Genomic DNA, 17,978 nt, shown 5'->3' with positions numbered 1-17,978 from the left:
TGCACCAGGAAGTCTTCCTGCTACTCCACCGCATTAGCTAATGGTCTCAGGGTCGCAGCCCCTCTGCTCTTTGTGTGGCTCCTTTGTCCTGTCCAACAGTCTCTATGCCGCAGTCTGCTTGGTACCACTTTAAACTGGGGCTTCAAACAGGTTCCTTTGGTGGCTCTTCTTCCTTGATGCCCGCCCCCCCCCCAGAGAAACTATTAATCTAGTTGCTGTCTCTATAGATTTCTCTATCCTGAATTTCATAGAAAATCATTCATGTAAAAACCAAGATAGCAACAACAGAATACAACGCAGAACCTCAGTCCAAAAGATAGCAGAATGCAATATAAACTAGAACAAGTTGAACATTAGTTCAAAGGAAAGTAAATGGTTAAGATGTTAAAACTTACCCCCCACAGGAGAGCAGAATCTGGTCCAGCACAGCACAACCCTTAGGGAGATAAAGTTACCACCACCAGTGCCTCATCCAGTGAAAGCTCCCTCTGCTAGGTGTGAGCGCTAACCTCCTGTGCGTGTCCATCTAGGTGTGTGTGTCTGCCTGCACCTCACGACCAACAGCCTCCCCGTGCGCATGGCCTGACGGTGCTAGCTGAGAACTCTCACCAGGCTGGCGCCGGAATGCCTTACTCTCAGCAGTCAGAGGCTTGCTTGCTCTGTGCACATTTTTAATTGTTTTCTTTTGGCTGTAGGCGGGTTTGGACTTCCACAGATTCATTCTTTCCACCATTAAACAGTGGCCTTTTTCAGCCTTCCCCCTTCCCCTTCATAAATTGCTGAAGCCACAAAGCACATTTTGGGGGGGATCATAGATTTGGGGTCCAGAAGGGTTGTCTGTGTGATGGCCCCATTCACTGTGGGATTTCCCTACTTGCTGTCTTCTCAACTTCTTCTAATAAAAAGAACCAAATGGGAAAAAAAAAAAGATGTTAAATTTACCCAAACTCCCTCTGTAGTCATCAGCATTCTGATGTCCTCTGCCTGGGGAGCAAGACTGTCTATCCTTGTCAAGGGACCTAGGGAATTCCATGGATACTTGGTCCACAGGGGATGTCTGGAAACGGATGTGGGCTTCTACTGTCATCCAAAGCCATCGGCAACCCAGGGTGCTCAGAAGTTAAACGCTGAGATAGTCACCTCTGATTTTGGATTTTATTGTTAATCATTCTTGATCATGGTGGTTGGTGGGCTTCTGTGGGGACTTAGAGGACACCTCCCTTGGATGGCTGCTTTGTTCTCCATTTTTTAAAGCAATTTTCCCGTGCTCTCCGTAGTCACATGACACTTGATATATACTCGTGAGTGTTCAACTCTGTCATTGTTTGGGGCAAGACCTTGAACCATTCACCTTTGGGTCTCTGTGGCCTACAATCCTGCCCAGCCCTGTACTACAGAAACATGCACCTACTGGTCAGGCACGCTGTGTTAGGTCACCTTCCACCACCAGTCGGACCCACGGATACACAGGACAAGTCACGAAATCCCAAAATCCAAACCAAATATTAGCAAGGAATTTCTCATTCCGAAATTGCCAAGCTGCTTTATCAGAATGGTGAAGGGAGGATGAAAGTTTCTTTCACCAAACCCCGACTTTAGAGATGCCATCGTTCAAATGCCGAATCTAGTTGACGTGCTTCTTGTGGATCTGTAGTGGATGTACCAGTGACATCCAACACCGGGACCACAGGCACCAGACTGTTCATCTTTAACATTAGTGACGGCTTCGTCCGCTGATAGAAACAAGTCCCTTTAAGAAGCATTTCCTCCCCCTTTCGGGCTTAATGTTCAAGGTTCCTATTTCACATGCAAAGGCATTCTATGCCCTAATATACAGTATTGGGAAATACTCAGCTATAAATCGTGCTGTAATTCAGTACCAGAGTTTCCGAAGCTGGGCTTAGCGCCTCGCCTGAAGCTCGTTGACAGCAGTGCTCCTGACACAGACGTATACTGCGTGCCGTTTCCTACAATAAATGTACTCTAAATGCTGCAAGAGGCCAGCCAAATGGAATGATTTTTCTTTATTTTTCTGTTTGCAGAAACCTCAAGTATTTGTTGTTAAGTGATCTTCCTGGAGTAAAAGAAAAAGAAAAAATTGTCCAAGCCTTTCAGTTAGCACTGCCTTCTCTGAACCTACAATTAAACCTGAAGTAACCAAGCAAGTACCTGGTTTCAATGCAACGACTCATTCGAAACTTCCAGTTCTAAATAGTAGCTAATCTAGCTGATCATTAATGGAACAGAGAGGCAGGGCATGCTGAGTCCATCTCACGTAGACAGTAGTTAGGTGTGACCCACGGTCCTGCTAAACGGGAGACTGAACTTTTGTACATTAAAATGCCAAGCAAGTGACACTTACATTCGAATATAGGAGAGAGCTTCAAAATGTTCGCGGAAAATGGAATTGAGATCATGGAGTTTCTGCACAAACTTTGAAGTTCCCCCACCCCCATATTACTTGATAATGATGATAGAGCTACATCTTGGTGTAATAATAGAGAAGTGATCTAAATGTTCAACAGATAATTCTTTATTGTGGTATGTGGAACAGTAATTCACAGTACACTTCACTGTAGCTTGAATGTGACTGAAACATGTTACCATAAAGGCACAGTTGTGAAAATGTGACGCTGAATTACAGACTCGGTGGTGGAAATCAAAGCTGTCAGTGATGATTGACACTTCATGCCCCTTCCTGTGATTTGCATACATGTCCCACAATCCTGGTTTCCTGCTTTCCTTGTAACATTTTTTCTCAGGACAAATAATTTCTGGTTCATTTTTTGATTTTGTGAGCGTAAAAACCAAAACAAACCACTGCAGTTGAGCGGGTTCCCACGTGTTTCGACTGTCCAGGGCAGAGTGGAACTGCCTGTTTGTCTCTCCAAGGCTGACCAGCTTCCTGGGAGCAAACCGCCTCATCTTCCTCCCAAGGAGCTCATAGGCCTGTGCAGCCTAGGCTGGTTTGGTTGATGTTGTTTTTTAGGTTGGTTTTATTAACACTGGATACAGATATTTGACTGAATTGAAATAGCTGCTGATTAAAAATGAAACAAAGGCAACAACTATAAAGACCAGCATCTAAATTCAAAAGTCACTAGAGACTAGGACCATTTTATATTATCGAGGAATGAATTTTCCACTCCTGTCAAGAGTTACAGTCTCGGAAACCCAGTTCGACCCTGCCCTATAGGGTTGCCATGAATCAGCATTGACTCGATGGCAGTGAGTTTGGTTTTGGGTATATTTTTGGATACCACTTCCTATGAGCTTAAAAGACATCATAGAGTGTAATACATGATTTATATCTAGAAGAATAAAGACTCTAACAAATAGTAATATAATGACCTGCTTGAAGTAGCCCTGATATTACTGAGTTATATGCTAAACGGTTTGTAGGTATCTGTATGCTTGGCTTGCACATTAAGGTGTTGAATCAAACTTTGACTGGAAATACACCTAAAGTATGTCTATGATGCAGAACAATTTCAGATATATTTAAAGACCAATTTTTATATAACTAGCACAAAACATCAGTAGTATATATTTACTAATTATAAATTCCATTATGTTTTTTCCAAGAAGAAAACCAGGAAATAGAAAATTATAAAACAAAACAAGGATGTAGAAGAGTCTCAGGGGACCCAGTGGTGATTCGCTGCTGGAGGAGAGGGTTGCAGATGTGGCTCAATGACAAGAGCACACATCTAGCAGAACTCATCAGAAAGAGATGAGCCCCTTTCTCCACCTTCTTGTCGTCCCTGTGTGACCAGGCTACTGGTTCACCATGATGCCGTCTGCAGCTACTCTCCCGGTCAGACAGCTTTCTCTAAAACCACTGGGCGAACTAGGCAATTACATTCATCCGCCTCTGCCAAATGCATTTTCTTAGGTTAACAAAACATGCACACACACACGTACATCACAGAAGTTGGATATCCTTCCTTGTCATTGGAGTCAGCTACATAACAAGAACGTGATGACAATGGGATTGTTCTATAGCCCTTGTCGGCTCTATGCAAGAAGCTCCAAACATCAGGAAGCCCTATCTGCCACTAAACCGACAGCTGAAATTAAAACGCAGATGCCAGAATTAAGTGCACTACTCTGCAATACACGAACGGGGTAAAAAAAAAAAACGCTCTCATAAAGATATATGTAACAACTCTCAATAATTTTTAAAAAGAAAATTCACAGCAATAAACAGTGCAGAAAGAATGCCTTGAAAATACAATAAAAGTTTGAAACCATGACAGAACAGCTAGAAAATAGTGGCAGCACTTCAACCAAGCTCGACGCTGACCTGTGAGACACCCACAGGCTTCACACTGCTCGCGTCTAGAAAGGACAAGGACGGAGGAGCTTTCAAACAGGAGCAGCAGGTCAAGGCAAAACAAGCTATCTGACATTACTTTAGGTATCATCGTACACAAATAGGAATAACCAATTATATCATTTTGAACGAATTATTAACAGCACACACGTGTACATATGGATATGCATACATACGTACCATGTAAATAGATAAAGTTTCAGGGGAAACATAAGCTTATAACCTAAGGTCTTTCATGACCCAAGTAAAATCTCATAGGTGCTACCTTCCAAGACACCGGTCAGTATTTACACTCCTGCTGTAGATCAACCTCCAGGTCTACAGCTGAGCTGGAGAGAATGCTAGTTATTTTCAAGGGGATGGGTTCCGTTTCCACTTGAGAACATGTAGTTCTTGTTCTACCCTTGACCACCTTACTCAGCTGCCAAGCTTCATGAGGTCGATTGTATGTGAAATGGGTGAATGAACATGTGCATATGGATTTTTGTAAATCCATGGTTTGCATAATTCACTGCTGGGTAAAGGCAAAAAAAAGTACATGTAGTAAGTAATATCTACAAATTTATCATTAACTATACAAGCAAATACAAGAATAATTTATATTCATTTCAATAGTCTTAACATCTCAAGTATTCTAAGAAAGTGTTTTAGGATATGCAAATCAAGAGGTCGAGCAAGCAGGAAATAGACCATTAGGCATTTTGATGTCAAGCTAGAAGACCATCCTTATGTAAGATGCTGAGACTGGACGCAGGCAGTAGATGCAAAGGAGCGGACTCCAGGAACTACGCATGGCCATTCCATAGCATTTTAACTCATCACATATGCGGAGCCTGAAGTCCACGTCGTTCGACATCTCATTTTGTCAGTGGTATGGGCAGTAGATGCAGTTTATGATTTGTCCGTAAGCTGAGCTGTTTGAGCACAACAAAATTATAAGCGAAATTCCAAATAAGCTTTAGCTCTTATCATTAAGTATGGAAAACTGGATTGGAATTTTTTTCTTCCTATTTTGCCATGTGTCCTCTGTACACCCCTTTAGTTGCTAAGGGGTGTAGATTTCTCCGGTTGTTCATTGTGGGGTTTTCAATCAAATCCTTCATTTTCAAATGTATACATCTTTTAAGTCAATGAAAACGATCAATTCCCTCTCTCCCCAAACCTCTCGCTCCTTAAATATTTGGAAACCTGTAGCTACGTTTCTTGTCGTTGCAGTAGTACTTTTTATTCTCCAAAATGGGAAGGGTGCTGCTGGTCACGGTGAGCTGAGGTAGGCGCTGCGACTGCGAAGGCAAAGCACAGGATTAGACCCACAACCGTGCGTGCGTGGGGTTGAGTTCATCACAGAAGAAGTGATTAGGCCATTACCATTTCTGCACTGCGCCCAGAACCTGAGCAAGGACACACGTGCTTAACACTTGGTCTCCGCTTTTCCTCTGAAAGCCTTCTCTTACATTACAAAAGCAACACTTGGCCATTAAGGAACTTTTGGAGTGTGAAAAGGGAAAAGTCTGTAGGCACCAATTTTAGAAAAAGCACAGCTTCACAGGAGAGTTTGCAGACACCTGATCATTTAACCTCCTTCCTCATCTGACAGAGAAAGCCAGGGTCCATCTGGATATTTAGGGCCCTTGCGCACTTTCTTAGTTATAAAGGCAAAACCGCTCCATGCGGAATTCACGGTCAACTAAAAAGGCGAGGACACCTGTATTTGTTTGTGTTGCTTTAGGTGTCTGAAAAGGAGGTGCTCTTAGATCTCACTGGACTCCCTCATGACCTAAGACCATTACACGACTAGTGCAAGTCCCCCACTTTTTCACGTAGACAGAGCCCCACCAAGAGCTCGTACTCTCGGACTGAAAGGAGCGGCAAGGTAAGGGATAGCTCTGGGGAAACTCAGCCTGTTTCTCTGCCTGCAGCCTAGAGACTAGCATTCTTCATTTCTTAACTTCAGTCTACCCGAAGGCTGCACCTGTGTGGCCGGCCTGGCACTCATGTAGCAGAAGCCCTGCCCTGGGGACGAGGCTATTGTCTTGGGGACCCAGACTGTGCGGCCTGTCTCCTAGTGCTGGGTGGCGTGCTGCAGCTACAGACCATGCTGCTGCTCTCCGGCCCTCGAGTTCAGACGGTGCTACGGGCAGCTGTGAGAAGTTAAAAGGGTCACCTTGGATGCTTCCGGAAAGCAGTGCACCATTTTCACCCCAGGCAAGGGCTTCCGGCTCTGTCGTGGGGGCTTCTGGGTCGGTTTCTCACGCCCTTTGGCCACACCCCCTATCTCCCTGGTGCTGTCAAAGTAGGGGTGCTGCAGCAGCTGTTCACACGTCAGTCTCGCAGCGGGGTCCATATGGAGACAGCCCTACAGAGACAGACAAGGGTTGTGACCTAGGGAGGGCCTTGTTATTTCTTCTATGAAGGATCTAAATTCTCTGATTTGCAAAGAGAGACAATGTGGAAGAGGAGAAATGTTTTCCAAGATGACGTTGGTCCCCATTCCTAAACGGATGCTTCAGTGAGAAAGCCGTGCAGCGGGGCGGTGTCCTTGAGGCGGTGGTGCTCTGTCCTCTGGGGAGAGGGTAGCACTTCGTGTCCACCTCAGTGGGAAACTAGGGTAAGCTCTTAGCCAGTTGGTCCCTTACACGGGCTCTGTAAAAATGAGGGTTGTTATTTCAAACAAAAATAAACCACAACATTCAGCATGGTTAAAAAAAGTTTAAAAATCATATAGTATGCAGCAGTCTTTGCCACCCAAATTCTCTCATTCTCCTTTTTATAATCAACCACTTTTTCTTCCTTTCTTGGTCTGCCATGGACATAGTCCATGCATTTGCAGGCATGCATATAAGGGGCATCATATAGATTTATTTCATAGCGGCTCAAGCATCTGGCTGCGAACCAGAGGTCAAAATGGAAACCTCATCAGGCCGCTCCAAGGGTGAAGCAGGACTGGCTGTTCCCGTAAGGATTGACATGCTCAAAACCTGTCTCTGCGAGTCAGAAGCAACGAGATGGCAGTGTGTCTGTTTTTGCTTCCAGGACATTAACTATTCTCAACTATTGTCTTTGCCTTTTTGGAGGCCATACGGCTCATAGGACAGATGAAACCTCAGCGCCTCACATGACAAGGAGCTGCTTCAATCTTATTTTTGTTTTATTATAAATATGTCAGTAAAGGTACTAAATATTTTCTGAAATTGCTGAGGCATTGACTGTAACTTGCAAATACTGTAATTAAAATTGGTACACCTCATTCTGCGTAAGAGCTGCTGTATTTCTATAATTGTGTACACAAATCAAGTTTTAAAATCAACAGCTACTTCAAGTGTATGATTTGGCTACTTACAAAGATCCTATAGCTAAGTCATTTTTAAAGACGAGGTTCCTTTTGTAATATAAGCACTGCCCACCTGAAATGTCTATTTCGTATAAATTTACATTTAGAATATGTTAGGATTATTTAAACTGATACAATTTAAGATATATTCACTGTAATAGAGTGTAATGCCCACCCTTTGTGCACAACTGAAAATACACTATACGAAGGAATTTCAAAAACTGTGGGTAAGTGCTCTTTACCTTTTAATTCCATTTTTCATGAACTTTTTGAAGCCCCTTCTTATTTAAGCTTTTCAAAAGAGATTCTATTAACAACAATTTTCATCTCAATCGACAGATTGGCATAGCGATTCAGATTCCCCAAAGATGAAATATCCCTGTTCTCTTAGAAGCAGTGCTTGTACCTTCAAGAGTCCAAGGGCAGGATAAGAGATGTTTGGAAACTTCAGTTCAAGCGGTTCCTACAAGAATAAATAAAAAGAGGAAAAAGAAGAGGTGGTCTTGGTTTACATCGTGTGTTCAAGTATAGGGTTACCTTAAATCATTCCTTTTGAGGGAGAGAAGCCTGCCTGGTCTCTTCCACCCTCTGCCCAGCCCACGCGAAGCAGCTTCCCTGTTTCATGAGCTGCTGCTTCTTCCCTGACCTCCCAAAGGCTTTCCCACCCCTTCCCATCCCTTCCTGAAAAACCACCGCAGCCAGCAGGTTCTGCGAGAACATGGGGGAAGGAAAAACAAAACACATTTGTTGAGCAACTGCTATTGCCCTTTTTCTTAATGCCTCAATTTATATAAGTCAACATTTCTCAGCATAAGCTTCGGCATTTACATAAAGGGTTTCTCCACTGATTATGACCCAGAAAACCTTGTGGGGTGTTCCTACTCTGCCCTGTGGGGTCACTATGAGTCAGAATTGTGTCCATAGCAGTGGGTTTGGGGATTTGTTTTGTTTTTAAATTCAAAAGCAAAAAAAAACACGCTAAAGTAGATTTGCATTAGCCCCTGAGAGAAACCTCCCTTCCCAACACGCCAAAGCTTAAATGCTTCTCTTGCTATTTCTGTGTGTTGATGCCGGGATTGGTGGCAGTGGGGGGGTGGGGGGTGGTGTGTGTGTGTGTGTGTGTGTGTGTGTGTGTGCTGGGAATAGGCACAACATTGCTGACGCAGGGCTTTGCTCCACAACAATGCCTGGGATGAGGGTGGCTGAGACACATGGGCTCATCCTGCCTGTTTGCCCAGTTTCCCAGCCCCAGATGCAAGCAGGCTTCCCTCCATCAGGGTTACTAACCGGTACAGGGACTAGGGCACACGTTCAACCAGCACAGCCCCCTGAGCGCTTCTTCCTGTGTTTCTGTCAACAGGAAATGTTCTGCGGGACAGCCTCTGGACGCCCTGTGCATTCATGAGACCTGGGCTGGTCCAGATGCTTCGTTCGTAGGAACAGGAAATCACTCAGGGACATTTAGTGGGGAACTGGGACTGTCCAGGTCACAAAGGGAGCCCGCTGGGTCACCTCCCATATGCCAGGTGTCATTCCTGCTTCTCTGTCCCTGCACGATCCACTTCTCCTCTGGCTGGTGCTGCCGGGAGAGGGGAAGGAGGGGGGAAGTGGAAGCCTTCTGTGTGGGGCACACCAAAGGGGAAAGGAAGCGGACGACGGAAAGACGGTCACCGTGGTAGGGACAGATGGAACTTCCATCTGGAAGCTGAGCAGCCACGCGGCTGATTTCAATGTGAAAGCACCTTTTCTTGGAATGTCACCAATTATAACTTCGCTGTGAAATGGTCTTCATTATGATACAGACTCATTAGAAGAGATGCAGAAAATACAGAAAACCACACGAGAGCACCTCCAAGTCCCGCCCCCAAGAGACCCCCACGGTAATCCTTTGGTCCAGCTCCTTCTCCTGCCAATCTAAAAAGCCGGGCACGCTTTCTCAGAGGTGGCGGTGCTATGTTTTGTGAACTCAGATGCGTGGGTCCTTTGGTTCACAGTCATGTTCTACTTTCACGGTCTTTTTCAGGTCAGCACACGTAAATCAACTTGTTCGTGGGGCTCTGTGAGTTTTCTATTGTAAGGCTACACCATAACTTATTGCATGAATCCTCTACTGATAAACCCTAAAGAACACCATTTCTACGAAGCAGTGACCACGTCCAATGGCTTCCTTTGGGATACATGCTAGAAAGTGAGTTAAGACATGTAGATTTCCAGTTCTCCCTTTAGGCGCGGGAGAGGGGGGACAGGGGGCGCGGTTATTTCACATTGGCCACCAGAGACAAGCACTGGGAGGAGGCTGGCTAAGCAAGTCCCGAAAGGCCTTCCCTACGGTCTCCTCATGGTGGGAACACGTTGGACCACAAGACCTGGAGCCTTTGGGAGAAGAGGCGGCTTTTTCTTCCACGGGTCACTGTCTACAGGCTGCCTGGCTCTGAGCTAGCTCCGTTCCATTGCCGACTAATAAAGAGGTGACAGAATTAAAGTGTAAGCGGGGCTCCAATGGGCCGCTCTGCCTTCATATCCACTTGCGGGCTAAGCCTCTCCAGCAGTCTCAACACTAGCCCTGAAGGTCAGCATCTTGCTAAGCAGCGTGCACTGCTTTTCCTTAGACTGCACATCTAGTACAGAGTGGGCGTCTGGGCTCAAGCAGACAAGCCGCTCCCACCTCTCCACCCCACCCCCCTGCAGCCAGGCCAGTTCTGCATCGCAGGCAAACAGACCGTTCACCACCTACCCGCTCCGAGATGGGCCACTCACCATCGCTTCGGGGTCTGGGATTTTCACACCACTGAAGTACTGGTTCGTGCTAAAGACTTGCTGGTGTCTAGGAATGAGATCCCCTTTGGACAAGAAGCGAGAAGGAAGGAACGTGAGGATCACAGCAAACCGCGGCCTCTGGTTTGCGGGTGCGCGCTGCCGTTTTGTGGGTGCTATCACGTTGTTACCCAGGCAGAGGGAGCAGCATGCAGGCGACCACCAGTGACAAAGCCCTGTCCTGGGCACAGTGGGGGCAAGCAGCAGAAACCCAATGGGGCCACCACACTGCCCCTCAAGGATCCACGGCTTTGAGGACTCCAAAGCCAACAACTCCAAATCCCACATTTTTTTTAATCCTGGCCCACCCTTTATTGTCCTCCATAGGTACCATGATCAGGACAGCGATTCACATCCAGGAGAAAGAAAACTCCACGCCGCGCCACATCTCACAAGATTCCCCCTAGTGAGACAGCATTTGCTTCCATGAGTCCCAGTGATGTGTGTGTGTGTGTGTGTGTGTGTGTGTGTGTGTGTGTAGGGCTGCCAGGGGCTGCCAACCTCCGCTGCTCTCTCCTAGGCTTGGCTCAGCTGGCCTGGGAGGAGATATCCCACACACTCCCTCTGGATGCTCCCCAAATCAACCATTCTCTCAACCTGACTTCCCAGGTCTAATGTGCCCCGAACAGCCTGCTCTGCTTAGAACAGTGCCAACCACTTATCCGGGGCCGTGGAAGCCGGAAGCCGGCAGCCCATCCTGTCCCTGGGCTCCTGGGACGTGTGGGGTAGAGAACAGGGACTGAGGGGAAAAGCCACATTACAGTCTCCATTTGTCTGAGGAAGGAGTCGGCTCCACCTGCATGTGCTTTAGCAAGACTAAGAGCATCTCGCCTGTTTCACAGAGGTTATTAAGAAATCATCATCTGTATGTATATGTATGGATGGTGATAAGAGTTGTATGAGTCCCTAATAAAATGTAAAAAAAGAAAAGAGAAAAAAATGATTAGGGCAAAGACTGTACAGATGTGCTTTATACAATTGATGTATGTATATGTATGAGCTGTGATAAGAATTGTATGAGCCCCTAATAAATTGTTAAAATTAAAAAAAAAAAGAAATCATCATCCCTCCAACGAGAGCCTACATGCTCTGGCGTTTTTGCTACGTGGACCCCTGGTGCAATCACACAGTCAAATTTTTTAAAAAGCAAGGATTATATACAAAAGCTGTGCTGACGGAAGTCGGATGGGTTGAGAGAAGAGTGCATTGAGCTAGCACTTAGAGCAGAGCCCGACATGGACATGCACTTGATAAACAGTCGAGGGAAGAAGAGAACAACGCATGGAAGCTCTTCTAGCTCGGAAGAATCCACTCCCGAACTGGAGCTATCTTTTCTTGTTTGCACCAGTAAGTGATCAGCTGGGAATTCTATTTCATCTGCTCCAGTGAAGCAGTGCGACGCAGGGAATTTCTGTGTGTCTGTGTGTGGTGGGGTGGTTATGTGACGTTCACGTTGCCTCAGTCAAATAGTTACAACTGCAGGGACACCCTTGGAGAGACATTTTGTAAGAGGAACTTGCAAAGAGTTGCTCAAAAATGCTCCCATTGAGCACACCCAGGTCCATTTACCACAGCAAAGTAGAAACACAAAACCAGGCACCCCTGACCTTTGGCCACTGGACTGAGCTGGAGCTCCGACCCCAGGCATCAAGTGTCTACTTTTGCCTAATTGTTTTGAAACTTGGCCTCTCACAGAGATCCCGAAACTGTTGCCATGGTCCATTTTGGATGAGCAACCGAAATATACTCATGCCTTTCCCTACTTCTCTGTGAGCTTCTTTGCGAGCATAATTCCCTGTCCCTAAACAATTCCCTTTTATTCGAGAGGCACAGGGAGGGCATGGGACATGCCCTAAACTCACCAGAGGACACACAGCAAAGCAGGCCAACGTCCCTGGAAGCGCTCCAAGGTCCTTTACGTGCCACTGTGCAAAATGAAGTACAGCAGATCCCGATTGCCACGTGTATCCGGTGGTAAGATTCTCCCTCCTTGGCCAATGAACCTCAAGCCCAACTCCCAGTAGAGTTTGCGTAATGCTGGGCTTCTGACCAGGCTTCAGCAGAGCCTCCAGATTAAGATGGGGTAAGAAGCAAGCCCTGGAGTTCCACTTTGCTAAGTCAGCCAATGAGAGCCCAACCTTCCAGGGGACAAGGGATCAGGGAATGGTGCAGGCCAGGTAGCATTTCTTTCCGCGGTGCATGGTGTCACCACGAGTCAGGTCCTACCCAGTGGCCGCTTACAACAACAAGGACTGGGTGCAGATGTCAGTGCAGCAGCGTAAATAGAAATAGAGGCAATGAACTCGTCCACAAGCAGCCTACAGGTGCTACAAGATGTTTTTAAGAAGAAACGTTTGCTTCAAGTTGGGAGAGCTAGCGGTATAGTGTACACTCTCAGCCTTTCGAGAAGGGTAATCCCTATTTAGGGATCATTTACAATCTCCCTTTCCCTCCCCTCCTCTCCCACTCCCTCGCTCTCCACAGATAGAGCCGACAGAGGAAGGGACACGGGAGGGAGGGCGGGACAAGAAGAGTACCTTAGGAGACCACAGCACTTCCTGGCACTTGGAGAGTTGAAGATTTGCCTCGATAAAGTCTGAATAGCCCAAGCTATCTTGGCAGGTGGAGATAAGGGCATCCAAAGAACGAGTTTCTGGACTCTCATCAAGATATCAAATATGCACAGTTCTATAATCGTCGAGCCCTTTCAGCAACCTCGATTGTCATCATTGCTGTGCTTCAGAGTTTAACTTGATCCCAATCACGCGAAAGCGAGAATCATGTGCCTTCTCAGACACTGAGCAAGTCCTACGTAACTGTTAAGACACTTTTATGGAAACAAACGTGGGCATCCTGGATGGCGTTACTTAATCGAGATGCTGGAAGTTTCCCATTTTTATTTATGCTCATGAATACTTTCCTAACCACAAGGGGCAGTGGACTGTACTATGAAGTGATGCTCAGCTCGGCGCGCACATGGGTACACACATCCAGTTTCCCCCAGTGTGACAGGAACACCACTCACCCAAGGTTTTCCGGATCAGATGGAGCTGATCCACGTCGGATTTTCCTGGCCACAGAGGCACGCCCGACAGCAGCTCAGCAAAGACACAGCCGATGGCCCAGACGTCTACTGGGGGGCCGTAGTGTGTGTCCCCCACTAGCAGCTCAGGGGAACGGTACCACCTGGTAGCAACATAATCCGTGTAATAGTCGCTCGGCCCAGCTGGTCGGTGATGAAACATGGAAAAGAGAACAGAAGCCTACCATCAAAGCTGGGAGGGGACGACCCCAGAAAGTTAGCTGGTGCTGAACCTTGTGGTTCTTCTACATGAGTGGGTCTCAACACTCGTACATAAAATTACTTGGAAACGTGTTTTGTTTTTCCTTTCTCGGTTGCCTTTGAGTGAACCCCGACTCCTGGTGATTCCATGTGCCTTATTTCACCCCATCAGGTTTTCAATGGCTGATCAGGCTCAATGGTGCCTTGAACATCTAACCTTTCCATTAGAGTGGAGAACGTCCACACTTTGCACCACTTGTGGGCTGTGCAGTGGAACATTTCTAAAACTACGGATGCTTGGGCCCAACACCAATCCAATTAAACCAGAATCCCAAGGGAGTGCTGGGAGCCCACGGATTGCGTTCTCACACTGACATAGTTCACCTGGTACCTCTAATCTGCAGCCGAGGATGAGAACAGCTCTTATAAATATTCTGGGGAAAATTAAAAAACTATTGTACCAAAAACAAAGTAGGAACTAGAAAAAAACAAAACAAACCCCCTACTTTAAATATTAGCTTCACTAGGGTATAACTTACATATAGCATACATTTCTAAACAACGGCCTATGTCTACACATTTTCAAAAATGATAAAACTTTAATTCGTAGCCATCCTGTGCGTGAGATATCCCAGAACTGGCTTTCTGTGCTAGCGTAGCTCCATATCGTGGTGCTAGGTGCCTTCGCGTCTGTTCTAACGCAGAGTGACCCTATTACAACAGAGTGGGACACTGGCTGGTCCTGGGCCATCCTCAAAGCCTTCAGCCTAGGACGGACCGTTCCACTTTCACACTGAGCTAAAGACAGCAGCAGTACTCACTCAGAAGCCGAGCGAAGCCAAAGTCACACAGTTTAATCACTGAGCGTTTCGTGATGAGGATGTTTTCTGGCTTCACGTCTCTATGTATGCACTAGTCAAAACAGACAGACAAAGCAAAGACGCTCAGTGAGGAGCAACTGCAACATAGGATAAGGAAAACATGACTACTTAACAAATATTTAAATCTTCCCATTGGTCCTTCATATAAAAATAAAAACATTTACTTGCTGTTATTGTTAGATGCTGTCCGATCAGTTCCAACTCAGCGCCCCATGTACAACAGAATATAACACTGCCCCGTCCTGTGCCCACTTTACCATCCACTGTAGAAGCCCATTGCTGGCACCACTACCTTAATCCTCTCTGTGGAGGCTCTTTCTCCTTTCAGTTGACCGTCTACCAAGCAGGATATTCTTCGCTAGCGATTAGTCCCTCCTGAAAACATGCCCAAAGTGTGAAGTCTCATCATACTTGCTTCTAAGGAGCATCCTGCCTGTTCTTCCAAGACAAATTAGTTTGTTCTTGCAATTCCTGGTATATTTAATACTCTGCCAATAAGATAATTCAAAGGCATCAATTATTTATTGGTCTTCTGGAGTCGTCCAATTTTTCATATACAGGTTAATGACAATACCATGGGTTGGCCAGGTGTACCACAGTCCTCAAGGTCGTATCTGTGCTTGGTGACACTTCAAAGCGATCTTTTGTAGCTGATTAGCCCAATGCAATGTGTCGTTTGATTTTCTGACTGCTGCTTCCAAGCGTGTTAATTGTGGGCCAAGTAAAACGAAATCCTCAACAACTTCATTCCTTTCTCTATTGATCAGGATGTGGTTCATTGGCCCACCCGTGAGCAGTTTAGGTTTCTTCATGTTCGTGTATAATCCATACTAAAGGTAAGACCTTCAAGTTCTCTTGGCCGTCAGTGGCAAGGTTATGCCATCGGCACCCTACAATCCCGATGTCACGTGCTTCTTCCTAGAGTTCAGCTGCTTCAATGATTTGCTCAGCAGACAGATGGGGTGAGCTTGGTAAAAGGCCACGACCCTGATGCACAGCTTCCTTGATTTTAAACTATGCTGTATCTCCTTGTTCTGTTCAAATAACTGTCTCCAGGCCTGTATGGAGGTCTTCACATGAGCACAATGAAATATTCTGGAATTTCCATTCTTTGCAATATTATTCATAATTTGTTATGATATACACAGTTGGATACCTTTGCCTAGTTAAAAAAAAGAGCGAGACAAACATCTGTCAGCTGGATATCAGCAGTGATAGCCCTCATTCCTTATCCCTTTCTGAATCTGGCTTGGATTTCTGGAGGTTCCTTGTCAATCTACTGCAGCAACCATTTTTTAATGATCTTCACCAAAATTTTATTTGGATGTGATATTAATGAAATGGTTTGATACTTGCACATTGTATTAGATCACTTCTCTTAGAGATGGGCACAACTATGATTCTCTACCATTTGGTTGGCCAGATAACTGTCTTCTAAATTTCTTGGCATAAATGAGTGCTTCCATCATTACATCAATTTATTTAAACATCTCAATGAATACGATGTCAATTCCAGTGGCCTGGTTTTTCACGAAGGCCTTCTGTGCCGCTGGACGCCTTCATTCAGGTCACGCGCTGCCTCCTGAACCGGTCAAACGCAACCGGTTCTGTTTAGTACTGACTGTGTTTCCCTTGTGATGCTTCCTGCAGCGTTCCGTTGCCTGGTTACAAAATACTTCAATATTGAACGCAAAACTGAATGATAGATTGATTGTTCTAAGAGTTGTAAGAGTTCCCCAATAATTAATATATATTGAATCAACTCAAAACCTGGATGTTTTCCCGTCAGTTCTTCCAGCTTGAACAAGGCTGCGGGTGAGCTTCCCTGTGGTTGCCTAATTCCAGGTCTTTGTAAATCTCTTATGATATTTTACTCTGTCTTCTGAATCTGCCTTTTGGAATGTTCTCCCCCCACCCCCCATTTTTCGTCTATTTGCTTCAACTATTCTATTCTTAAGAGCCGGTTTCAGAGTCTTTTCTGAAGTCCATGTTGGTCTTTTCTTTCTTCCCTGTCTTTTTCAATGGCGTTTTCTTGTCTCCGTGTAGGAGATTCTTGATGCCTGCCATCCTTCAACTTGTCTGCTCTCTGGTCATTAGTGTTCCAGGTATCACACCTGTTCTTGACAGGGTCTCTGGATTCAAGCGGTATCTATTCAAGGTCATACTTTGGCTCTCCTAGGCTTGTTGTCATTTTCTTCAGCTTCAACTTGAACGTGTGTATGAGCACCTGGTGGTCTGTCCCACAGTTGGCCCGTGGCCTTGCTCGGACTAATGTGTTGAGGTTCTTCATCATCTCTTTTCACAAGTGTAGTTGATTTGATTCCTCTGTGTTTCCAACTGGAGAGGCCCATGTGTATAGTTGCTGTTGATGTTGTTTTAAGAAATTGATACTGCTGGTGAATAAGTCATGCGCCTTACAACATTCTATCATGCTATCTCTGTGTTTTTATCACCAAAGCCATATTTTCCAATTCCTCACCCTTCTGTTTCTAACTTTTTCATTCTACTCACCAGTAATTGAATGTATCTTGATTACACGTTTGATGAATTTCGGATTGTACAACTTGGTAAAACTCTTAAACTTCTTTATCTGTGATACGGTAGATGGAGCCCAGAAGTCACAGACAGTTCCCCCGTCGGGCTGCTAACTATAAGGTTGTCAGGTCAAAGCTACCAGCTACCCATGGGTGAAGGATGGGGCTTTCTATTCCTGTAAAGCTTTACATCCCCTGAAATTCACAGGCACCATGCTACTCAGTCCCATAGGCGGCCACTATCAGTTGGAATCTATTTAATGGCAATGAATTTGTTTGGATGTGTTGGTGGTATCATGGTTGGTGCCTAAATTTGAGGAATTAACTAGTTTTCCTTGTAGTCATATGGGTACTTTCCTCTCACTGACAGAGTTGTGCTTCAGGATATATCTTGGAATATTCTTTTTGACAATGAATGCCCTTCCCAGCAGAGGAGACATATAATTATTCTATTTGAAATGGCCATTCCAGGATGCCTATCTTCCAGCACTGCATTTCCTTTTTTGACGAATTCTAATTTCCTACAGTCACTCTTTGTACAATCCATGCTCCGATGATGAATGCGTGCTTATGATCGCTTCTTCTCATTTTGAGTTGTGGCACGTCGGCAGATGAAGCTTCACTCCATCTGCACCGTGAAGACTGCTGACTCCACTTTGGGGGAGCAACTCCTTTCCAGTGAGACTTGGAATGCCTCCACCTTGAGGGGCTCCCCTGTTGCCGCCACTCTATCAGACAATAGCCCACCACTACGAGGATGGTTCTGACGAGCCAACTGTTTCAGAAGTAGTTTGCCAGG

The 17,978-nt window shown here is 45.6% G+C and overlaps 2 protein-coding genes across 5 annotated transcripts in view; one reads left to right on the top strand and one right to left on the bottom strand.

The window, feature by feature from the left end:
• Positions 1 to 7,583, top strand: part of DMAC2L (distal membrane arm assembly component 2 like) — a 28,522-nt gene extending 20,939 nt beyond the window's left edge. For both annotated transcript variants that reach the window (XM_075531208.1, XM_075531209.1), the window contains one exon: positions 2,043 to 7,583. In XM_075531208.1, the coding sequence (XP_075387323.1) occupies positions 2,043 to 2,157 (115 nt within the window). In that variant the 3' untranslated portion in view covers positions 2,158 to 7,583. The remainder of the gene's footprint in view (positions 1 to 2,042) is intronic.
• The window catches only part of CDKL1 (cyclin dependent kinase like 1), a 63,559-nt gene continuing 48,092 nt past the window's right edge, over positions 2,512 to 17,978 (bottom strand). Inside the window, exons 5-10 of one of the 3 annotated variants that reach the window (XM_075531204.1) lie at positions 14,586 to 14,676; positions 13,507 to 13,707; positions 10,425 to 10,507; positions 8,074 to 8,130; positions 6,501 to 6,692; positions 2,512 to 5,619 (exon numbers count right to left, since the gene is read on the bottom strand). In XM_075531204.1, the coding sequence (XP_075387319.1) occupies positions 5,509 to 5,619; positions 6,501 to 6,692; positions 8,074 to 8,130; positions 10,425 to 10,507; positions 13,507 to 13,707; positions 14,586 to 14,676 (735 nt within the window). In that variant the 3' untranslated portion in view covers positions 2,512 to 5,508. The other 2 variants (XM_075531207.1, XM_075531205.1) reach the window with 2 other exon arrangements.

This window comes from Tenrec ecaudatus, chromosome 14 (genome assembly GCF_050624435.1).
Source record: "Tenrec ecaudatus isolate mTenEca1 chromosome 14, mTenEca1.hap1, whole genome shotgun sequence".
Classification (NCBI taxonomy): Eukaryota; Metazoa; Chordata; class Mammalia; order Afrosoricida; family Tenrecidae; genus Tenrec; species Tenrec ecaudatus.
This window is presented reverse-complemented; position numbering and strand designations above follow the sequence as displayed.